This window comes from Meriones unguiculatus, chromosome 14 (genome assembly GCF_030254825.1).
Source record: "Meriones unguiculatus strain TT.TT164.6M chromosome 14, Bangor_MerUng_6.1, whole genome shotgun sequence".
NCBI classification, from domain to species: domain Eukaryota; kingdom Metazoa; phylum Chordata; class Mammalia; order Rodentia; family Muridae; genus Meriones; species Meriones unguiculatus.
In genome coordinates this window covers 72,822,493-72,848,431 of record NC_083361.1, presented here as the reverse complement: position 1 = coordinate 72,848,431, position 25,939 = coordinate 72,822,493, and the positions used below count along the sequence as shown (strand labels likewise).

Here is a 25,939-nt window from a genome sequence, read left to right as displayed (position 1 = left end):
TTAAATGTTCTCACACGAAACTGAAAAATTATACCAAAACAGATATTTGATTGATTTTTTTTTTATTTGGGGTACAAGGAATCTATCTCTCAGGGATTTGAAGAATATGCAAGTCGAGATGGTATGCTGCATGTTTCAGCTCTTCTTTCTTACATAGTCTCTGGGGGCTGAGATGGGACTCCTCACTACCATCGCGGAGCCAGTTCCTGGCTGCGCACAGGTCTCATTCTGAGGCTGATTTTCACTGGGTAGAATACCAGTGAAATAGATCACCTATTCTGTGTAATACTCTCACTTCTTGCCTCGTCCTCTCAAACACCCTGTTTATAGTTAGACCCGTTGGCATCTATTGTTACAGATATTCCTGCTCATATAGCTGTCAAAAAAAGCTACCTAAATGCCATTATGCAATCAACCAAATTATTAGGGTATCTCCATATTGCTGTAAACATGTGAGTGAAAACTATACTCAGACAAGTTGCAAGTAAAATGGTATTCTTAGAATATTTGATAACATGTGTCTTTATCATATTTTTATGCCCACCACTGCCTTCAGTTTATCTGAGTTATCCATGGAAGAAAAAAAAATCAGAGAATGGAATTTGGAGAATAGAAGGTATTGCCTGGAAATCAGAATTCCATCATAGAGGAACTCATGCTGCCAGGTTGGACATCATCAATAGGTGAAGAGCAAATTGTCGATGTTATCACTTGTCATAGTGTCTCTAATTCTCCATTTTTTCAAACTGAGTGGAAATTTCTGTTTAATTACTCATGCACAATGAACCACAGCATCGTTAGAGAATTCATAATTCTGGGACTCACTAAGAAGTCTGAGCTTCAGGGAATCCTTTTCATTATCTTCCTTTTTATCTACCTTGTGGCTCTCTTTGGTAATATGCTAATTGTCATTGCCATAATCTACAACACCACCTTGCACACCCCCATGTACATTCTCCTTATGGCCCTGGCTATTGTGGACATCATCTGTACTACGAGCATCATGCCAAAAATGTTGGGAACAATGTTGACATCAGAAAATTCCATCTCTTTTGGGGGCTGTATGTCCCAGCTCTTCTTTTTCACATGGTCTCTGGGGGCTGAGATGGTACTCTTCACTACCATGGCCTATGACCGCTATGTGGCCATTTGTTTCCCACTCCGGTACAGTACTATTATGAATCACTATACATGTGCAGCCTTGCTCAGCATCGTCATGGCTATTGCAGTAACCAATTCCTGGGTGCACACAGGTCTCATTCTGAGGTTGACTTTCTGTGGGCCGAATACCATTGATCACTTCTTCTGCGAGATACCCCCACTTCTGGCTTTGTCCTGCAGTCCTGTACGGGTCAATGAGGTGATGGTGTATGTTGCTGATATCACCCTGGCTGTGGGAGACTTCACACTCACCTGCATTTCCTATGGCTTTATCATTGCTGCTATTCTTCGCATCCGTACCACAGAAGGCAAGAAAAAGGCTTTCTCCACATGCTCATCTCACCTCATGGTGGTGTCCCTTTACTACTCCCCTGTAATCTACACCTACATCCGACCTGCATCCAGCTATACTTTTGAAAGAGACAAGGTGGTAGCTGCGCTTTATACCCTCATAACTCCCACATTGAACCCCATAGTGTACAGCTTCCGGAACAAGGAGATGCAGGCAGGAATTAGGAAAGTGTTTGCATTTCTGAAAAGTTAATGGTTTCAGAAAGACATACAACTTTACTCCAGTAAAACAATCTCCTATAACATGATATCAAAACTATACCTCCTTTTATACACATACCTCTATCACATGTAATTATGATATCTAAAAATCCACCTTATATTTAAAAAAAAGTCATAGCTCCTTGGATAAATTATCCAGGGTAGAATTTGTATATAGTAAGGTTAGTCATATTAGAATATATGAGCACTACAAAAATAGCCACTCCATCAACTCACAAACTTCCTCTAATGAACATCAGGCACGTTTCCACCAATATAGGTAGCTATGAAAATAAACTTTCTATATATGATATATTCAGTTTTGGGGGTTACATATGATCTTAAAGTGTTTGGAAATTGTAGTAGGCTATTAAACAATTTATTAAAATATGTTAATAAATTTTATTAAAATGATAAATTGTTTATTTCCTTTGTGACAGAAAACAGAGCCACATATTGTATGTATAAATTAAGTGAAGACTGAAACATAAAAATGTCATTGTGGGAGGCTGGGGAGATGGATCAATAGGCAAGAATATTTGCTGTTCAAGGATGAGAACCTGAATGCAAAATCCAAGCACCCATATAAAGTAGAGGCATGATCACATATGCATGTAACCTGAGTGATAGGGGCCAAGGACTGGCAGATCTAATAAGATTAGACAAAACGTTCAGTTTCAGGGACAGTGACAATCCCTAGCCCTATGTATATGTGTGCTCAAACACACAACACAAAATGTACACACATGTAATACTTGTGTTATAATGTTTAATGACACAATAACTCTAAGCAGTGATCTTTGTTAGTTTCTGAAACTGGTTGAACAAAGGGTGTAAAAAAGAATAATCAAACCTTCATAACATAAAATCATTCATTAAAACGGTAGGGCTTGAAATAACATGACACCACTGAAAGTCATCCAAACCCCAATGATCCAAAGTGTTACCTATCCATTTTGTTTTTAGAAAACAAAAATTCAAGCTTAAAAATAAAACTACAAAACAATAAGTTCTAGGAGATTTATCAGTTAGCTGAAAAATATAGGTATTTCATGCTATGAAACAGTGTATAAGAGGTAGGACAACCGTAAAACTATTTTAATCACATCTTTGGTAATAATATTTAAGAAGTATTAACTTTAACTGGATAGGAACCTTTTGCTTTTTATAAAACAGCTCCATATAAAGTGATATAAACATGTGGAAAAAGAGCCTAAAATACCTTGGAAAAAGTTCGGATTTGAAATTACCTGTTGACACTTAAACATCAGCAGGCTTCACTATACAATTTTCTAAAAATTTTTGATGGACAAATGTCCCAATATAAATGTAAAACTGATATTTATGTAGTCATTCTAGAAAGTCTGTTTCAGAACATGACAGTGGGAGAGGGAGTGTAACTGGAAGGAACTGGACAAGCGAATAGGAGGAGGAAGAGATGTTAATTCTATTTCAATTAAAATAATAACCCTTCAAAACTTGTGAACTTTCTTCTACATAACTTTGTTTTGTATAGTTTGGATTTTTGTGAAGATATTAACTCCATTTGGGGAATATTAAAAAAGGAAAACAAACAAAATGGCTTGGCAATTGATTATTGTGTGTAATTTCTTTTAACAAATGTCTTGTTTACTTATCTTTTGTAAATAGAGACAATTTAAGGTTTGGAGTGCATCTTCAAATGTGTTGCCCCATAGCCTGGGTACTGTCACACAGACTGATGCCAGGTCAAATTCTTTCATTGTTCATTTTAATGCTAAGAAATGAATGCAAATTGATAGTAAATTTATATTACATAATAAAATACATAGAATTGAAACTAATACTGTAAAAATAAATCATATTATTCTACCAAAATAACTTATACAGTAGGCACAATGAAAGTGAATAGGTAAGTGACTGTGGAATGCCCAGCCACAAACAGGGTACCGACATCATTCTTTCTTCTTCAGCCAAGTCTCAGAGATGATCGCAGACAAGTAGATGAATACTACTCTAAGAGCTAAACGTCACGAATGAGCCAGTATCTTCTGCACATTACAAGTCTTCTGCACTCATCAACTCACAGCATCTTGGGTTCCTACATAAAAGAAAAACAAGCTAGTCATCAATCCAGCATAGCTTGCAAAGACACTCATGAGCTCCCATCTCTAACTGAGGAGCCATTGAAAAGTTGATGGCTTCTCAGGAAAACAAGTGAGTTTTATTTAAGACTTTACCAACTAGTACGTCAACCACACTCCAGTGGATGCCATCTGTCCCATCGGTGTATGGGTAGCACAAATTGGAAATAATGAACATGAAGTTGGGTGAGGGTAAGGTTGAGGGTGGGAATGATGCAGTAGATCTGGATGGATGAAGTTAGGGGGGGAGTAGGGGATGAATATGAGCAATTTACATTGCACACATGTATGGAATTCCCAAAAATTGACTAAATGTAATTAAAATAAAGTAAATAATAATTTTGCAGTTCCTTATAATTATGTGCTTTTGATAAATCATCTTATCTTCTGACACATTTTCATTTAAAGTATAATCAAACTATACAGAGTTCTTCAATTCCCTGTGGAGGTTTAATCCTCTGTTGGGAGAATATGTATTTTTATAATTATTTTATCATTTTTATTAATTACACTTTATTTACTTTGTATCCCCCCATGAGCCCCTCCCTCCTCCCCTCCCAATCCCACCCTCCCTCTCCTTTTTCATGCATGCCCCTTCCCAAGTCCACTGATAGGGGAGGTCCTCCTCTCCTTCCTTCTGACCCTAGTCTATCAGATCTCATCAGGAGTGCCTGCATTGTCATTTTTTGTGGCCTGGTAAGGCTGCTCCCCCCTCACGGGGAGGTGATTAAAGAACAGGCCAATCAGATTATGTTAGAGGCAGGCCCTCTTCCCATTACTATGTAACCCACTTGGACACTGAACTGCCATGGACTATATCTGTGCAGGGGCTCTAGGTTATCTCCATGCATGGTTCTTGGTTGGAGTCTCTGGGAAGATCCCTGTGTTCAAATTTTCTGGTTCTGTTGCTCTCCTTGTGGGGTTCCTGTCCTCTCCAGATTTTACTATTTCCCACTTTTTACATAAAATTCCATGCACTCTGAGTGCAGTGCTTAGCCTCGCATCCTGAGCATAACATTTTGGCTTTTTATGGTACTCAGGGTCAGCCGCTTTGGACCCAGAGAAGAGCATGTCTGATTGCATGCGGGTTGATACCCCAGGTCCCGCCTCTGAGAAAAAAGTATCGGTCGGGTCTGATGCTCTTTGGGTGGATGACACCTAAAGGAACATCGGTACAAAGTCCCAATTTATTTCTAATATCAGAGATCAGACCTCTACTCTTGCCTGATGCGTCTAAAACAAAAAGGGGGAACTGTAGAGAGCTGCGGAATGCTTTGCCTTAAAGATGGAGCTGGTTTCCGCCTTCCACCTTCCCGATGGTGAGTGCTCTCTGTCACGAACAATTCCACATTTGGCTAAGGCTGAGGATCTGGCTTGCTTCCATGTATGTGGACCTATCTGCATTGCCCACGTGGCACGCCTGGGTTGGCTACCCAGAGGCTATTTAAGCTGTGGGCTGGCTTTCCCCAGGGTCCGAGGATTGTTCAAGGTTCCTGAATAAACTGCATTGAAAAAAAAAATTCCATGCACTCTGCCCAACAGTTGGCCATAAATCTCAGTGTCTGCTTTGATATTCTGCAGGGCAGAGCCTTTCAGAAGCCTTCTGTGACAGGTTCCTAGATTGTTTCATGTTTTCTTCTTCTTCTGATGTCCCTCCTCTTTGCCTATAGGGATGGGGATTGAGCATTTTAGTCAGCATCCTCTCTCTTGATTAGTTTCTTTAGTTGTACAAATTTTAGTAGGTTTATTCTATATTACATGTATGTATGAGTGAGTATATACCGTGTGTTTTTCTGCTTCTGGGACAGCTCACTCAGAATGATGCTTTCCAGGTCCCACCATTTACCTGCAAATTTCATGATTTCCTTATTTTTCATTGCTGAGCAATATTCCATTGTGTAGATGTACCACAATTTGTGCATCCATACTTCAGTTGAGGGGCATCTGGGTTGTTTCCAGCTTCTGGCTATTGCAAATAAAGCTGCTACAAACATGGTTGAGCAAACGTCCTTGAGCCTATTTTGGATATATGCCTAGGAGTGGTGTGAGGAAGCACTATTCTTAGTTGTCTGAGAAAGTGCCCGATTGATTTCCAGAGTGGTTGTACAAGTTTACATTCCCACCAGCAGTTAAGGAGTGTTCCCCTTTCTCCACAGCCTCTCCAGCATGTGTTGTCACTCGAGCTTTTCATCTTGGCCATTCTCATGGGTGTAAGGTGAAATCTCAACCATAAAATGGAAAAAAGATAGCATCTTCAACATATGGTGCTGGTCTAACTGGATGTCTACATGTAGAAAAATGAAAATAGATCCATACTTATCACCCTGCACAAAACGAAAGTCCAAGTGGATCAAAGACCTCAACATAAAACCAGACACATTAAAATGGTTAGAAGGAAAAGTGGGGAAGACCCTAGAACTCATTGGTACAGGAGAAAACTTCTTGAACAGAACACCAACAGCACAGGCTCTAAGAACAATAATCAATAAATGGGACCTCATGAAACTGAAAAGCTTCTTTAAAGCAAAGGACACTGTCATTAAAACAAAATGACTGCCTAGAGACAGTGAAAGGATCTTCACCAACCCTGTATCTGACAGAGGGCTAATATCCAGTATATATAAAGAACTAAAGAAGCTGAAAAGCAGCAAACCAAGTAATCCAATTAAAAAATGGGGAACAGAGCTAAACAGAAAATTCTCTGTAGAGGAATATAGAATGGCAAAGAAACACTTAAAGAAATGCTCAACATCATTAGCCATTAGGGAAATGCAAATCAAAATGAGAATATGTATTTTTATGGATGTTTATTTAACTAGTATCCAATCAAGAAACAATTGGCAGTATCCACTACACTACTATTAAGTCCGCTGTGCTAAGTAAACTCACATCAATATGCATTTTCCCAACATATAGCCTTGCTAAAATATGATGATCACTGTCTAAAATTTCAAAATTTTAAAGCTCAATCTACCTAAGGGAGTGGAGCACATCAAGGTATGTGGGCCTCTCTTCTTTTCCGCCTCTCCTGACAAAAAGTTTTCCTAGCCAGAGCTAGGAAAGGATAAAAGCTTGACTATCCTGAGCTGTCGAATGGTGCAACCTAGGAGAATGAGTACTGGGGGTGTCAGTGGAGTTAGTGTCCGGTCAGCTCTGGCTTTCCTCTCTACTCCCTAATGCCAGTGCTAAGTGCTCATTGGCTGGCCCTTCTGGTACTTACCTATCACGTGGTACCAACACCACCAAGCCAGATGAGCCCAGTTTCTGCAAAAGAGAATCAGAATGAGCATGAAGGAGATTTGCTGGGACCAGTGTCTGGGATTCATCAATTCCCATAAACCTGGCATTTTTGCATTCATTTACCTGATTCTTTGCCTGCTCAAAGAAGTTTGGACAATCTATCATCTTGGCCATATCTGATGAGGCCTGTGACCTCCATGCCTTGGACCCCTCACTGGCCTGACATGTTCTATAAGCTTTACTTCCCAGGAGATAGTTATCACATCCTACGGCCAATGTTGATTGTAATTTTTTTAATCCCATTTGGGGCCAAAAGTCCAGGAGAGTAAGCTTCAGTAAAAGACTCTACAGTCTGTGTTTCCCGCTATGGAAAACAAAAAAGAAAAAATAAATAAAAGTAAGTCCCTAAGAGCATATATTAATATTTGATATGGTATCTTCAGCATCGGGCCCCACCATCACTTTATGGGAATCACCCAAGAACAAAGAAAATAGATTGTGAACTTTAGGGGATGCCTAGGAGAGCCCACAAACCAAAAACTGCAAAAAGGTTAACCCATACATGGCACTAATGTTTATATTTGTTATTCTATGAGGTCTAAGAGAGGCATTGCCTTCCTGTTATAAATTTCGATTTATTTATTTATTTATTTCAATTTATTCACTTTGTATCCCCACTGCAGCCCCTGCCCTCTTCTCTTCCTAGTCCTACCCACCCTCTATGCCCCTCCCCTAGTCCACTGATAGGGGAGCACCTCCACCTCTTCTATCTGCCCTTAGCTTATCAGGTCTCATCAAGGCTGGCTGCATCATCTTCCCCTCGGTCCTGGCAAGGCTGCACCCCCACCCCCCCACCCCCGCAGAGAGAAGTGATCAAAGAGCTGGTCACTGAGTTCATGTCAGAGACACCCCTGTTCCCATTCCTAGGGAACCCACTGGGAAACTGAGCAGGCTATGGGCTTCCATTGAACAGGGGTTCTAGTTCTTCTACATGCATGGTCCTTGGTTGGTGTATTGGTCTCTGCAGGCCCCCATGGGCCCAGGTATTTTGGCTCAGTTATTCTCTTGTGGAGTTCCTGTCCCCTCCAGGTCTTTTTATCTCCCTCTTCTTCCATAAAGATTCCTGCACTCTGCCCAAAGTTTGACTATGGGTCTCAGTATCTCCTTCTATACCCTGGTGGGTAGAGACTTTCAGAGGTCCTCTGTGGGAGCCGCCATGGGCTACATCTGAGCAAAGAGTCTAGGTTATTTCTATGCATGGTCCTTGGTTCGAGTGTCAGTCTCTGCAAAGACTCCTGGGCCCAGCATTTTTGGTTCCGCTGCTCTCCTTGAGGAGCCACTGCCCCTCCAGGTCTTTCTATCTCCCTCTTCTTTCATAAGATTCCCTGAACTCTGCCCAAAATTTGGCTATGTGTCTCAGCATTTGACACCCTGCTGGGTAGAGTCTTTCAGAGGCCCTCTGCAGTAGGCTCCTGTTCTGTTCCCTGTTTTCTGTCCTTCCAGTTTGCCTTTCTGAGTGAGGATTAATCACCTTACCCAGGGTTCTCCTTCTTGCTTGGCTTCTTTAGGTGTACTGATTTGAGTATGTTTATCCTATATTATATGTCTGATATCCACTTATAAGTGAGTGTATACCATGTGTGTCTTTCTGCTTTTGGGATACCTCACTCGGGATGACATTTTCAAGTTCCCACCATTTGCCTGCAAATTTCATGATTTCCTTGTTTTTAATTGCTGGGTAATATTCCATTGTGTAACTGTATCCCAATTTCTGTATCCATTCCTCAGTTGAGGAACATTTGGTTTGCTTTCAGATTCTGGCTATTATGAATAAAGCTGCTATGAACATGGTTGAGCAAATGTCCTTGTTTTATACTTGTGCATATTTTGTATATATGCCTAGGAGTGCTCAAGCTGGATCTTGAGGCAGCACTGTTTCTAATTTTCTGAGAAAGAGCCAGATTTCCCCCTATTTTATTTTCTTTATATTCTACATAAATGCATCTTTCAACAGCCATCAGAAAAATTTCTTTTTGCAGATGTCAGTTTATAGAGAAACCCATTACTTGTCAATGGACAAAGAATAAGACACGCGAATGCTAAGCTCTATAGGGGACACCTATATTCCATTTCCTCCTTCTAATAGTTGAGGATCATCTCAGAAAGGGGTCAGAAAAACTGTAAATTCCACAGGTAGTGAATATTTGCAGTAAAACTGGTTTTACTGGATATGACTTGGGTGTTGTATGCCTGAGATCACAGTGGCTGTTTCTGCTTACACAAGACCTGTGCACTATCCACGCAGAAAAGAACCCATATGAAATTAATCTCCAGAAAATTAAATCGTAGAATTTATTTCTTCCAAAAATTATTTTTAGATAAGATACATCAGACCATTTTTTCTCATCTTCAAATATAAATAAGTGAATAATCTAACATATAGTGATTACAAATGGCAGAACAGGAAAGGCAAATTGGTTAAGGAATCATTGACCTAATGAATAACACTCTGAGCCCCAGAGAAATGGCTCTTCAGAGGGCTTGCTATGAATCATGGGGCCTGGAGCTCGGATCCCAGACCCCATGTAAGAAACCAGGAATACTATGAATGCCTGTAACCACAGCTCAGAGGGATCCAGCCAACTCTTTTTGCCCACGTATGCATCTGTGCACCCTTGCACATTCACATACACTCTGCCTTTCTCTCTGTGTCTCTGTCTCTGTGTCTCTGTCTGCATCTCTCTCTCTCCCAATACACACATGCACACACCACACACAAGTAAGCTTAAAAAATTATAACAGCATTGTAGTGAGATGCCTGGATTCATATTCCATATCTCTTGGATAATTGTCCATACAGTGTTTCACATTAGAATGGCAAAGTAAAACACCTACTAAAATCAAATGACGTTTTATTATTTGACTAACTTAAATTTCCAAAAGAAAAAAAAATTAAATTGAGAATGTGGAAGATATAAGGCATGTTTAAGTTTCAAGCATATGTTGAAAACAGTGAATAGACTGAGGATCAAAATGGCAGAACAGGACTTTCCAAAAAATCATTTCTCCACAGAAACATTAATTTGAAACATAACACAAGAATTCTATTGCAAAAGGAACAGAAGTGTCTGATTTTAAAGTTACTGTTATAATTTAATACAAAAAGGGACACATTGAAAGTAGTGAGAAGTTTTACATTAACTTGGAACTTCTCCCCTATCCAGGAGACATAGCATGATGTTATAGATACACTGGGAAGAGTGCATAAGACTTTATTATAGATAGTACTACTGTGATCACTAGGGAAAAACAGAAGGTGACAGACATTATGGTCCCAATCTCTTGATACCCAATCTCTGGATATCAAACCTTGTCCTACACTATGCAAACATCTTATCCCCAGCCAAGAGCATCCTGGCTGACTCTGTAAAGATGGAGATGTGTAACTACCACAGGAAAAAAAAAACTATTCAAGAATCACAGAAAACAAAAAAAAAAACATGTAAAAACATTTCAGTGAATAAAAATGCTCATTACCTTACTGGAAGTCGTGTTTTAATAAAAGACTGAAGTAATTTATAAAATTTTAAAAAAGTCGTAGATGAAAAAGAGAAAGTGATAGAAAGTGTCAATGACAAGAACATATACTGGCACATCCTGGATGCTTTTAAGCAATAAAAATAGGATGTAGTAATCCAGTGGCTGGGCTCCCATTCAAAGGAAATACAATCTGCACACATTTATCACATTGTGTTCGCAGAGGTTGACATATGACTTAAGCATCAATGTTCATCTCAGCACGGATAAATGAATATGATATGCATTCGTATACTGCTCACCCATATTAATAAATCACGAAGGCATAGTAGAACATACTCATAAACCCATGTTTTGTACACCTTGCAGACACACACATAAGCACGGCTCACATATGTGATACTTAATGTATCATTTCATAACCCTTTCATTCAATAGTATAGATTAAAAGTATACATCACATACCATATTTTCTTATTTATGTTGTAATCAATATTTAGGCTAAAGATACATTCAACTGATGCATATATGTTTCAATAAGTGTATAGAGATGTCTCAGATATGCTGATTTCTTTTCCTTTGAATACATTCTCAACCGCTAGATTACTGCACCCCATGGTTGCTTACTTTACAGTTGGAAAGCATCTAGGACATATCAATATATGTAAATTATTTCAACATTAATTAAGACTGCAATGCTTAAGAAGAGATGCTAGTGAATCTTGTCCAGCAATGATGTCGATGCTAATGAATTCATTTCAGCTCATGTTACGCATGTTCAAGACCAGTAAATTCTGCATCTAATAGCTTGATATCTCTTTTGAGTAACCTTTTATAACATGTTCTTAATTTACTATGACAAACATATTTTGCTGCAATGGTATAGTTTCTCCATATTTCTTTCAATAACCCTGAAAGGATTTATAAAACTTACAAAATTTAGAATTAGATAATTACTTTATCTAATTCTACATAATTTTGGATGTTATTTTTCCACAATATTTTTTTTAAATGGAACAAAGACATTTTATTCACCATTGTATCTCAAGGGCCTAGTATTCTTTCTGATACATAATATTCAGCTCAACAAATAATGACTGAGTGAGTGCCTCAAAGCCTTGAGACCTCTACACAATATCACATTCAAAGGTATTTTGAAGATATGCATATTTGGGGAAGCCACAGACATAAACAGGTAACAGACTTTTTCACAATACACAAAAAATCTGAGAACATTTTTTTTTAATTTTGGTTGAAAGGAAGCTTATATTTAAATACTTAAAAAATAGCCTACTAAATGGAAAAAAAGATAGAAATTATTTGTGCAGAAGGATGCTCATGAAAGAAGTTGAAAAGGGTAATAACTGATAGACTAAGATCAGAAGGAAGGAGAGGAGGACCTCCCCTATCAGTGGACTTGGGGAGGGGCGTGTGTGAAGAAGGCAGAGGGAGGGTGGGACCGGGAGGGGAGAAGGGAGGGTCTTAATGGGGGGGATACAAAATGAATAAAGTGTAAATAATAAAATAAAATGAAATTTAAAAAAAGAAAAGGGTGATAACTAATGAAATTTGTCTTATCTCATAAATTTTATAAGATAATGAATACTTTCTCCTCCATGATAGGTCAGTGGAAATATGATTGAGATAACTCATTATCAGTCCATCTATCATGTAGATTCTTCTGCCTAGGGAAGTATGTGCATAATTTTCTTTGGCATAGGGAAGTGTGCACATGTTCATTTTTTGCATAGGGGTATGTGCATAATTTTTTGTATAGCACAGTTTATATACAGTCTATATATCTATAAATTCAAGCTAATGGGCTTCATGAACAAAAAAGACATGTATGCAAACTTTAAAGAATTAAATAACTTCTTATGAATTGAAGAAGTTAAATAATGTGTTCGCTTTACAGAATATAAAATAATTATATCTGTGGTCAACGAAATTTTTACTATAAAAATTGTCATGTGACATAGTTAAAATACTAGAAGTGTAAGCTTGGAGAAAAACGTTAAGTATTTCAGTCTGTGAAATCAGTCATGATGCCAAGGGAAATAATATTTTCTCAAAAACATCATTGCATTAAGAGCCAATAATCAATTGCAGACAAGCCTGCTGGAATATAAACAAAACAATTAAAGAGTTCAACTCCACCATCAAGGACTCAGAGTGAGGTTATACTTCAAGTTAATGAGCTTGAATAGTCCTGTCCTGCATCTCCCAAAACATTTCCAGGCACAGAGGAAGCGTGTTCAATAATAAGCAAATGGTCCTGTGTTGTCCCCAGGACCAGCTGGTCCCAGAAGAAACCAGGAATAATTTGTCCAAGTTTTTTTTTTTATTTTTTTTTATTTCAGTTTTGCCAAGTTACTCTTAAATCATCTGGGGAATTCATTAACGTTGGGACAGATACGTTACATACCTTGAGGTTATTTTTCTAATCTCTCCTGAGATCAAACTGGGAGTTTAGGTTGTTTTAATTGCCTGTACATAGTTGTAAGTTTTTAATTATCATGGTGTAACACTCTAACAAGCCCCATGGCATGCCCAGAGCTCTAGCACAGCTGGCAAGCAGCTCAACTCCAGAAGGTTTCAGGTAGATAAAATAATACTGACAAAGTTTTTATATGTTCAATGGGAAATAATTTGTGTTCTATTCAAACCTTGTTTTAAGCATGAAGACTTTTAATTTAAAATCTCACCATGAGATCAAGTGGTAGAAATCAGTTATTTGACTTTTATATATGTCCCATGGCACATGTGTTCACACATACATATAAATATCCCAAATCACAATATATAAACGGTAAAATATCTAAAATACTACTTTTATTTTTACTTTATCTGTTATATTGAAGGCAATGTGACAATTTTAGAAAAATGAGTTTCATATTAATAATTCTTAATAAAGTACAGGATATATTCATTTATGAGATTTTATTTATTCCTTGAAGTAAATAATGAAGTCTGCCCATGTTTTCCTAGGCATGACTTCATTTTCAATAATTTGTAGAAAATAATTATATATTACAGATTTGAATTATTTTAAGGCATTTACATTCTAAACATTTATGTCTATATTGTTTACATTATCATCTTATTGAAGTGCTTCTTGATTTAAAAAAGGTGTGATTAATTTCAAAATATTGCAACGTGTATTTTCTTTTTATGTTTAATAATACTTACACCTGATTTATTAAATTTCTGTCCAACCAAAGCTATAAAGGTTGCTATATTTTTCCCTAAAACATTATTGTTTTCTTTTACATCTTGCACACCTTTGTATTAATTTATTTTTATTCATGGTATAGAGAAATCACAATTATTTTCAAAATGATATACAACTGACAAGGTCCTCTTCTGAAAATACTGGCTGTGCTCTTTTGTAATATTACCTTTGATTGTGTGTTTGTTCACTCCATTGATATTTTATTTATTTACTCATTAGTTTTATTTGTGTTTATGCATATATGTATTTGACTGGGGAAAAGTTATATGTATATGTGTTATTCCACAAAATATTAAAGTTTTAAAAACTTCATATATAAGGGAATGGAAAGGTTCTGTTTGAGTGTGAAATATCCCATATAGACTCTTGTCTTTTACTACTGATTCCCAGTTGCTGATGTGAAAGTTTTGGACCTTTAGAAGGTGGAACATTACTGCAGGGCATGGTCACTGGGTATGGGCCTTGATTTTTTTTATTTTATTCCAGTATCACTTTCTTTTTACTATTTGCTTCCTGAGAGTGTTTATTCGATAACCAGCCAGACTCCTGTGCTAAAAATAAGTAGTGATTCTTAGTACTTAGCCCAGAATGAGATATCCTTATTAATATCTCCTGTGTCAAGGATCATAAAACATACTGGAAGAAAAGACAGAACGAATTTAATATCTGGTAGATGGGTAGGGGTGCTGTGAAATGTTGTGTTTTTGTTGTTATTGTTGATAAGTTTTTGTTTTTGCATGTATGAACTTACAGAATCTTTATCTTCCTAGGACTCACATAAGAGTAACCCAGTCATAATTCCATAATAGGAAGAAATGCATGAGTTCTCAATGATAATGATCAATTGGCATTTAATAAGTGCTATGGAAGGATCATTCTTCTTCAACAGTGTGCACAAACCTTTGGTTGGTCTCCCACACTCCAGCTGATAGGCCAGTACCCATACATACATGGGATAGTATTCAAATGCACTCATTTTTTTAATAAAAAGAAGACATGAGTTTAGGAAGTAGATGTGTAGAAAAGTAATGGAAAGAATCAAAGGAAAAAGGGAGGTAGATATGATTATATTTAATTTTATAAATATATGAAATTCTCAAGAAAACAAAGAAAAACACTAAAAAATGAGCAGGACGCTAGGAGGAGGAAAGGTTGGAAGCATTAGTACTGTGAAAATTATTGTATTACTAAAAGCAATTTACAGATTTAATATAATTCTGAACAAAATTCCAGTGACAGTCTCTACAGAAATAGAAAAAAAAGCAATTTTTAAATCCATGTCGAAGTACAAAATAATGTGTGTTAAAGAAATTCTGATAAAAATTCAAAATGCCCGAGGTATCATTATACCTGATTCCAATTATACTACACAGTATAGTAACAATCACATAAAACACACATGTAGATTAATGGAATATAATTAAATGAAATGCAAATAAACATAATTTCAAATATAAACCTATACAATAAAGCCTCTTTGCTATTTTATTTTTCTTTTTATAATTATTATTATTATCATTAATATATTATTTACTACAATTTACTCACTTGTATTTATTCATTTGTATCCCAGCTGTAGCCCCCTCCCTCATCTCTTCCTGGTCCCATACTCCCTACCCCTTCCTTCCCCCATGTCCCTTCCCTACTATCTGAGGAGGTTCTCCTCCCCTACTATCTGACCCTAGCCTGTCAAGTCTCATCAGGACTGTCTGCACCATCTTTCTTTGTGGCCTAGTAAGGGAGAGGTGATCAAAAAGGAGGTAACCAGGTTTTCTTTAAAATGTCAAAAGTACATGCTGAATAAATTATAAATTCTTCAGAAAGTGGTGCTACAGAACCTGGATCTCCATTTGCAGAAAAATGAATCAAGATCCTTAATGCTCACCTTGCAGAAAATCAACTCCAAATGTTTAAAAGACTTTAACAAAAGGCCACAAGCTCTGAAACAGGAATAAAATCAGGGAAAACATTTCAGCATAGAGGAACATGCATGGACATTTTGAATAGGACTACAGTAGTTTAGTATATAAGGACAATAAGAAAAAATAGACCTCAAAATCTGACAGAGGTCTAATATCCTGTATATATAAAGAACTAAAGAAGTTAAACATCAAAAAAATCAAGTAATCCAATTAAAAAAAATGGGGCACAGAGCTAAACAGAGAATTCTCTGCAGAGGAATATCTAATGGCAGAGAGGCACTTAAAGAAATGCTCAACCTCATTAGCCATCAGGGAAATGCAAATCAAAACAACCCTAAGATTTCACCTTACACCCATCAGAATGGCTAAGATCAAAAACTCAAGAGACAACACATGCTGGAGAGGTTGTGGAGAAAGGGGAACCCTCCTCCACTGCTGGTAGGAATGTAAACTTGTACAACCACTCTAGATAGCAATCTGGCACTTTCTCAGACAACTAGGAGATCTTTCTCAAGATCCAGCTAGACTACTCCTAGGCATATATCCAAAAGATTCTCAAGTACACAATAAGGACATTTGCTCAACCATGTTTGAAGCAGCCTTATTTGTAATAGCCAGAAGCTGGAAACAGCCCTGATGCCCCTCATTGGAGGAATGGATGCACAAATTCTGATATATCTTCACAATGGAATATTACTTAGCAATCAAAAACAAGGAAATCATGAAATTTGCAGGTAAATGGTGGGAACTGGAAAAGATCATCCTGAGTGAGCTATCCCAGCAGCATAGGGATGCACACAGTATATACTCACTCATATAGACATATAATATAGGATAAACCTACTAAAATCTGTACACCTAAAGAAACTAATCAAGAGGGTGGACTCGCTAAAATGCTCAATTCCTATCCAGAAAGGCAAAGAGGCTGGACAACAGAAGGAGAAAAGAGGGAACAAGTCAGGAGCCTGACAGAGAGGACCTCTGGAAAGCTCTGTCCTGCAGACTATCAATGTAGATACTGAGACTTATGGGCAACCTTTGGGCAGAGTGCAGGGAATCATAGGAAAGAAGTGGGAAACAGTAAGATCTGGAGAGGACAGAAACTCCATAAGGAGAGCAACAGAACCAAAAATTCTGAGCACAGGGGTCTTTCCTGAGACTGCTATTCCAACCAAGGATTATGCATGGAGATAACTTAAGACCCCTGCACAGATGTAGCCCATGGCAGTTCAGTATCCAAGTGGGTTCCATTGTGATAGGAACAGGGACTGTCTCTGACATGAACTGATTGGCCTGCTCTTTAGTTACCTCCCCCTGAGGAGGAAGCAGCATTACCAGGCCACAGAAGAGGACAAGGCAGACACTCCTGATGAGACCTAATTGACTAGGATCAGAAGGAAGAAAAAGAAGTCCTTCCCTATCAGTGGACTTGGGGAGGGGCATGCATGCAGAGGGTGGAGGAAGGGAGGGATTGGGACGGGAGGAGGGAGGGAACCACAGGGGGGGTATACAAAGTGAGTAAAGTGTAATTAATAAAGAAAAATAAAAAAAATATGTACAACAGCAAACAAAATTTATGTACAACAACAACAGCAAATAAAACTCTCAAGGAACTGTCTTGATCCCCATACAGCACATCACCATAAAACAGAACCGTTCCCTGTATGATCCAGTGACTCTGTTTTTTAAAAAAATGGCTCCCCTAGTAATGTTAGTGAAGACAATACATTATATATATATATATAAAATGTATATACATATAAAACTATATGTATAATATATTTATTGTATATAAGTATGTATGTGTATATACATATGTGTGTGTAGATATATACATATATATATATATGTATATTTTTTCAATGTTGGTGGACTTCAACATGAAGAACCATGTGCTGCAATGCTTACTACCATGAGGTTAATGGGCTAAACTTCTAAGGCTGTATTCCAAACCCATATTAAGGGTTTTCCTTTATAAAAGTTCCAATGAGGATTCAAAGATGGCAGAGACCAGCATGCACATTGTCTGAAGGGCAGAGGATCTGAAACTCTGAAATTGGTGAGTGGAGGAGCAGCTGACCCAGAAAATTGACATTGAGGCTTCCTGGGCAAGAGGGGACAACCTGTGAGCTGGGACAGTTTGGATCCAGGTCACCTATGGATGCCTCCGGGAACTGAGAATATTTACACCCCAACCCTTACCCTTTATCCACCCCAGAGTCCCAATACTTGGTGACTGAGAAGGAACAGGAGGGCCTCATAGGAATGCTGCAGAAGCAGGCAGCAGCTAGCCCAGGCAAGAGCTTCTGTGCTGTGTGACTGAGATGTCAGAGGCAGCTACCCCAAGTACAGGCATCCCTGTCCAGTGGCCAAACAGTGGACACACTGAGCTGACGGATCTCCTACACTCTCATTTGCACATGTGGAGCAAATCTGAGAGTAGAAAAATGGGGAACCCCTGTGCTTTTGATTAGGCCTGCAATGGAGTGAGTGTGCCTTCAAGTGAGTGCTTGCAGAGCCCCAGCTTCAGGGTCCTCTATGCTAGCAGCCAGGCACCAGATCCCTCCCATACACACTGCTACTGTGGGCAACATAGGGATCCTTGGGAAAGCGTACTCAACATTGAAGCTCCTTTTCTGTGGGTCTTCCCATGGAGTCCAGGAAAACAATTCCTGGGAGTACAGACAAATCTGAACACCAGGAGGACAGAACAACAGGCCTTAGGCCACTGTGTTATTCAGGACACCTGTGTGTGCACATTGTGCCCATGAACAGCGCCAGCACCTGCACCCCCTCCCATTCTTAAGTTCCACCCTTCCAGACAACTACACACTCTAACAACCTGTCCATCAAGGCACATTTCCACAAAAATGCCCACACTTGCACACATGTGCCTGTGACCTTCCTCCCTCAGCTACAGCTGAAATATCAACATCCACGCTCAAATCAGTGAATGTCTCTCATCTTCCTGAAGAATACTGCAGACACCAGAGACAGACAGACCCAATCTGAAGTACAGACTCCAGGAACAAGCAGCAAAAGTTACTGATTAGCAGATATCTAGAGGACAGGGTAAGAACACATCCAACAAAAATCAGGAAATCATGGCTTCATTAGCAACCCCAAAATCAATGGATTTGATAATTCGTCAGAAACACGGGTAAATGATCTCAAATCTACACTTACCCTGTTATTGGAAGCACATAAAGAGTAAATGAACAAAGCTCTCAAATACAGGCAAATACAGTAAAAAAAAAAATAGAGGCACAAATAGAGCCACAAGTTGTGGCATATAGAGATGAAATGAACAACCAAACAAACAAAAAAATAGAAGCCATCGTGGAAAGACAGGAATTCACATTCAAACAGATGAAGGAAATGGTGCAAGACATAAAAGCAGAATTAGAAGCAATAAAGAAAACACAAACAGAGGAAACCCAGAAGCTGAATAACTTAGAGAAAAGGTCAGGAACCACAAAGGTAAGCATCACCAACAGAGTACAAGGGATGGAAGAGAGAATATTAGGCACTGAAGATACAATTGCAGAAATTGATACATCTCTCAAAGAAAAAGTAAAATTAGAAAACTTCCAAACACAAAGCATCCAAGAAATCAAGGATGCCATGAAAAGAAAAATCTGAGAATAATAGGAATAGACAAAAAAGAAGATTCCAGGCTCCAGGGTCCAAAAATAGTTTCAAGAAAATCATAGAAGATTTTCCCAACTTAAAGGAGGAGATATCCATAAATATACAAGAGGCCTACAGAACACCAAATAAACAAGACCAGAAAAGAAAATCCTCAAGTCACATCACTAAGTCAAAACTACAGTATAAAGAAAAAATATTAAAAGCAGCAATGGAAAAAGGCCAAGTAACATACAAAAGCAGAAACTGTAAAAGCCAGAAGGGCCTGGACAGTTGTCATGCAGACTCTAAAAGACTACAGAGGCCAACCCAGAATACTATACTCAGCAAAGATTTTAATCAACATAGATGGAAAAATCAAAATATTCCACAACAAAACTAAACTTAAATAATATCTACACAGAAACATAGCCCTACAGAAGATACTAGAAGGAAACAGACCTGCACAACAAAGATAAACACTACCTCATAGTAAAAGGCTGGAAAAATGTTTTTCAAGCAAATGGACAAGAAAACAAGCTGGAGTAGCTATCCTAATATCTAATAAAATAGACTTTCAACAAAAACAGAACCTTTCACAGATTCTGAAAAGAGTACACCTTCTTTTCAGCACCTCACAGAACCTTCTCAAAAATTGATCATATAGTCAGGCATAAATCAAGCCTCAACAAAAACAAAATCAGATAATCCCTTGTATACTATTAGACCACAAGGGCCTAAAACGAGACCTCAACAACAACAGAAATAACAAAAATTCTACATAAACATGGAAACTAAACACTCTCTGCTAAATGACAGCTTGGTCAAGTAAGAAATGAAAAAAAAGAAATTAGAGACTTCCTAAAATTCAATGAACATGAAGGCACAACTTACCCAAAATTTTGGGACACAATGAAAGCAGTGCAAAGAGGAAAGTTCATGGCACTATGTGCCTTCAGGAAGAAGTTTAAGACATCTATCTCATACAATCAACTTAACGAGACACCTAAAAGCCTGGGGGGGGAGATGCAGATATACCCAAGAGGAGTAGAAGATTGGAAATAATCAAGCTCAGTCAGACCAAGAGCTGGTTCTTTGAAAAAAATCAAGATAGATAAATCCCTAGCCAAACTAACTAAAAGAGAGAACAATATCCAAATCAGCAAAATAAGAAATGTAAAGGAGAAAAATGTGACAGACACTGAGAAAATCCAAATAATCATAGATCTTACTACAAAAGCCTATATGCCACATAATTTGAAAATCTAAATAAAATGGACAATTTTCTTGATAGATTCTATTTATAAAAGCTAAACAAAGATCAATAAATAGATTAAACAGTCCTATATCACAGACGAAAATAGAAGCAGTCATCAAAAGTCACCTCCTCCCAAAAAGAAAGCATAGGGCCAGATGGTTTCAGCTCAGAATTCTACCTGAACTTCAAAGAAGAGCTGATGCCAATACTCTTCATACTATTCCACAAAATAGAAACAGAAGGAACATTATGAAACTCATTCTATGAGGTAAACATCACCAACAGAGTACAAGAGATGGAATAGAGAATCTCAGGTGCTGAAGATACAATTGCAGAAATTGATACATCTCTCAAAGAAAGAGTAAAATTGGGAAACTTCAGTAACCTTGATACCTCAACTACACAAAGACCCAACAAAACCAAAGAACATCATAAATATCTGTCTTATGAACATTGATGCAAAAAATGTCAATAAAATACTTACAAATAGGGGTGGGGCAAGATGGAGGCGCTGGGAGGACTCTCATTCTGAGCAGCAGCACAGCAGGATTGGCACAGTGACCAGCAATCAGAACTCGCAGCCATAAAACACAAGTAATTGTGTTTCCCAGGTGAGAGGATACCCCATGCTGAGGGATTCAATCAGCTTTAACTCACCCAGCTAAACCGCTGAAGAGATCCTGGTTCCGCCAGGCACTTGGTCGCCAGCCCAGAGCTACACGACAGAGTGATCTGGTCACTGTCCCAGACTGAACTGTGGGTCCACAACATCACAGACTGGATTTTCCAGTTGAGAGATAACCCCATGGAGCAGGAAACGATTGGGACCGACCTTAGGTCATCCAGATATCCCCTGGAAAAGACTACAGTTCCGACAGTGCCCCAGGAGCCAGCCCGGAGCCAGAGCCGGGGACCCAGGCGCTGGCACAGAGCCCTGCCTGCCTGTGCGCCTGATTCGCCACCTCAGATGGAACTGTGGGCCCCAGGGCACCAGGGACTGAGTTTCACTGTCAGGTGCAAACCCACAGGGAAGGAAATGGCTGATCTGATCTCAGAGCACTCAGCCGACACCCCCACCCCGAAAAGGTCTCGAGAAAATTATCCAGTTTAGGCAGACACCCAGGCTCCCAAAGGCCAGAAAGGCGGAGCCATGGGTGGGCGTCTGTGCCTGTGGGTTCTACTCGCCACCCCAGACAGAACAGCAGTCCCAAAAGCAAAGACTGGGTGTCCCTAGCAGGAGTAAACCCCCAGTGGGGGGGGGGGATCATCAGGTCTAATGCTCAGGACACCCAGCACCAAAAGACTTTCTGGATTCACACAGACTCTAGGCTCTAGCTTTCTACTGCAGGCAGGAGCACTGTGTTCAGCCGCCATTATTGAGTACCCCTAGGGCACTGGGGCACACAGCTGCATCCTCAGACCTACAAAAGCCAGAGAGCTATTATAGCAGCCCTCAGATACTGTGCTAAGGATCAACCAGTTATCCCTAGCTAGACTGACAAAACTGTGGGAATCCACAGCGTCCAGACCAGAGCAGTGCCCGCAGCCGATATCCCAGACAAGGACACACAGCTTCCGGTCCAGACTGAGGCACTCAGCCTTCAGACCAGAGTGGAGCCCTCAGTTACCAGCCTCCAGACCAGAGCGGCACCCCTAGGTGCCAACTCAACCTAGATGCACATTCTTCAGGCCCAGAGGGGAGCACTCAGCCTCTGGCCCAGGGACTTGCTGGGCGCTCCTCTCACTTTCCCGGACAGAACTGTGTGCCCCAGGATAACAGACTGAGTTTCCCTGTTGGGAGAAAACCCCACAGCTAAGGAATCAGCAGGTTTTTCAAGAGGACTGTACTTAGAAAACTGTAACAACAGCAGCAGCTCACTAAATTTATAACGAGAAACCCAGCTGTCTTGAGAACTTCTATGGGTAAGAGGAGATCCCCCCCTGCCTAACAAAGACCACAGCTACTACTCAGGGCTATACACCTGAGGTGAGCAGTGGCAATTCCTGAGAAACACTGGCCATACAGTGACCATAACCAAAAAGCAGAGGAGGACTCCTTCAGGAAAAATCATCTTCCGGCCAAGGGGATTCTCCATACCTCAGGACTCCAGGAAGCTCAGAAACTAAAAGCCAACACCTAAAACAGCCCTATGGGTAGAGGTCAGCATAAAAGCTCAACCAACAAAAGACGGAGCAATATGGAATCTCCAGAACCCAGCCATCCAGGGGCGAATAGGCCTGGATAACTTAGCATAATAGAAAATCAAGAAGATGACCTTATATCTATGCTGCTGAAGAGGATAATAGAGGAAACAAATAAAATATGTAAAGAATTAGAGGAAGATAAAACCAAACAGATCATGGCTATCCGTAAAGAAATGGAGGAAGTTAAAGACAAGCAGATTATGGCCATCTGCGAAGAAATAAGGAACGATGCAGCCAAACAGTTTGCCGCCTTCAGAGAAGAAATAATTAAATCACTGAAAGAAATAAAAGAAACAGAGTTGAAGGAACTAAAAGAAAAAGAGGAAAATACAATCAGACAGGTGAAGGAAGTAAACAAAACAACTCAAGACCTGAAGATAGAACTGGAAAAATTAAAGAAAACACAAATGGAGGAAATAATGGAGAGGAAAAAATCTAGGGAAGAAAACAGGAACTACAGAGGTAACCAACAGACTACAAGAGATGGAAGAAAGAATCTCAGGTGTGGAAGACACAATGGAAGAAATCGATGTATCTGTCAAAGAAAATGTTAAATCCAAAAAATTCCTGACACAGACCATCCAAGAAATCCAAGACAATATGAAAAGACAAAACCTAAGAATAGTAGGTATAGAGGAAAAAGAAAACTCCCTTCTCCAAGGCCCAGAAAATATTTTCAACAAAATCATTCAACAAAATTTCCCCAAGTTAAAGGAGAAGCCAATAAGAATACATGAGGCCTACAGAACACCCAACAAATTTGACCAGAAAAGAAAATCTTCCCGCCACATAATAATCAAAACAGTAAGTATACAGAACAAAGAAAAAAATACTAAAAGCTGCAAGGGAAAAAGACCAAGTAATATATAATGGCAAACCCATTAGAATCGCACCTGACTTTTCAACAGAGACTATGAAAGCCAGAAGGGCCTGGACAGATATCATGCAGACCCTAAGAGAACACAGATGTCAGCCCAGGCTACTATACCCTGCAAAGCTCTCAGTCCTCATAGACGGAGAAAACAAGATATTCAATGACAAAAACAAATTTCAACAATACCTACACACAAATCCAGTATTACAGAAGACACTGGAAGGGAAAATAGAACCCAAGAAAATTAGCTTCTGTCAAGAAAACACATGAAATAATTAACCTTACTACAGGAAGACAAAAAACAACCAAGCACACAACCTTATGACCACAGCCAACATCAAAACCAAAGGATCTAACAGTCACTGGTCATTAATCTCTCTCACCATCAATGAACTCAACTCTCCAATAAAAAGACACAGATTAACAGAATGGATACATAAACAAAACCCAGCACTCTGTTGCATACAACACACACACCTAAGTCACCAAGATACACATTACCTGAGGGTAAAGGGTTGGAAGACGACTTTCCAAGCAAATGGACCCAAGAAACAAGCAGGAGTAGCCATTCTAATATCTGATAAAATAGACTTTCAACCAAAATTAATAAAAGAGATGGGGAAGGACACTTCATACTCATCAAGGGAAAATTCCACCAGGAAGACTTCACAATCCTGAACATCTATGCCCCAAATACAAGAGCACCCACATTTGTGAAAGAAACATTGATAAAATTTAAACCACATATAGATCCCCACACATAAATAGTGGGAGACTTGAATACCCCACTCTCAACAAAGGACAGGTCAACAAAATAAAAATTAAACAAAGAAACAATATCTCTGACAGAGGTCATGAATCAAATGGACCTCACAGACATTTACAGAACTTTACACTCAAACACAAAAGAATTTACCTTCTTCTCAGGAGCTCATGGAACCTTCTCCAAAATAGACTACATAGTTGGTCACAAAGCAAGCCTCAACAGATACAAGAAGATTGAAATAATCCCTTGTATCTTGTCTGATCACCATGGAATAAAGCTGGACTTCAGCAACAAGAGAAATAGCAAAAAGCCTACACACACATGGAAACTGAACAACTTGTTCCTAAATGACAGCTGGGTCAGGGAAGAAATAAAGAAATTAAAGTCTTTCTAGAACTCAATGAAAATGAAGACACAACATACCCAAACTTGTGGGACACAATGAAAGCAGTGCTAAGAGGAAAGTTCACAGCACTAAGTGCCTTCAAGAAGAAATTCAAGACAGCTCATTCAAGCAACTTAATGGCCCACTTAAAAACCCTAGAAAAAGAAGAAGCATACACCAAAAAGGAGTAGACAGCTAGAAATAATCAAACTCAGGGCTGAAATCAATCAATTAGAAACAAATAAAACAATACAAATAATTAATGAAACCAAGAGCTGGTTCTTTGAGAAAATCAACAAGATTGACAAACACTTAGCCAAGCTAACTAAAAGGCAGAGAGACACCACCCAAATCAACAAAATCAGAAACGAAAAGGGGGACATAACTACAAACACTGAGGAAATCCAAACAATCATTAAGACTTACTTCAAAAGTTTATATGCCACTGATTTTTTTGAGTTAATTTTGTATCCGGCCACTTTGCTGAAGGTGTTTATCAGCTGTAGGAGTTCCCTGGTAGAGTTTTTGGGGTCACTCATGTATACTATCACATCATCTGCAAATAGTGATAATTTGACTTTTCCAATCTGTATCCCCTTGATCTCCTTCAACTGTCTTATTGCTCTAGCAAGGAATTCCAGCACATGTTGAAGAGATATGGAGAGAGTGGGCAGTCTTGTCTTGTCCCTGATTTTAGTGGGATTGCTCTAAGTTTCTCTTCCGTTTAGTTTGATCTTGGCTATAGGCTTGCTGTATAACGCCTTTACTATGTTTAGATATGTGCCTTGTATCCCTGATCTCTCCAATACTTTAAACATGAATGGATGTTGGATTTTGTCAAATGCTTTTTCAGCATCTAGGGAGATTATCATGTGGTATTTTTTCTTTCAATTTGTTAATATGGTGGATCACATTGATGGATTTCCGTATATTGAACCACCCCTGCATACCTGGGATGAAGCCTACTTGGTCATAATGGATAATATCTTTGATGTGTTCTTGGAGTCGGTTTGCAAGTATTTTGTTAAGTATTTTTGTCTCAATGTTCATAAGGGAG

The 25,939-nt window shown here is 38.9% G+C and overlaps 1 protein-coding gene across 1 annotated transcript; it reads left to right on the top strand.

Moving 5' to 3' along the window:
* The first annotated feature begins 781 nt into the window (after window positions 1-781).
* LOC110549605 (olfactory receptor 13G1) lies at window positions 782-1,705 on the top strand. The gene has a single exon (XM_021638855.1). It carries the CDS (start codon window positions 782-784, stop codon window positions 1,703-1,705), a length of 924 nt encoding a protein of 307 aa, XP_021494530.1.
* Window positions 1,706-25,939: the final 24,234 nt, after the last annotated feature.

What these genes read in the sequence shown, in the direction of transcription:
- LOC110549605 (XM_021638855.1), top strand. Translation starts at nt 782, where the DNA reads ATGAACCACAGCATCGTTAGAGAATTCATAATTCTGGGACTCACTAAG.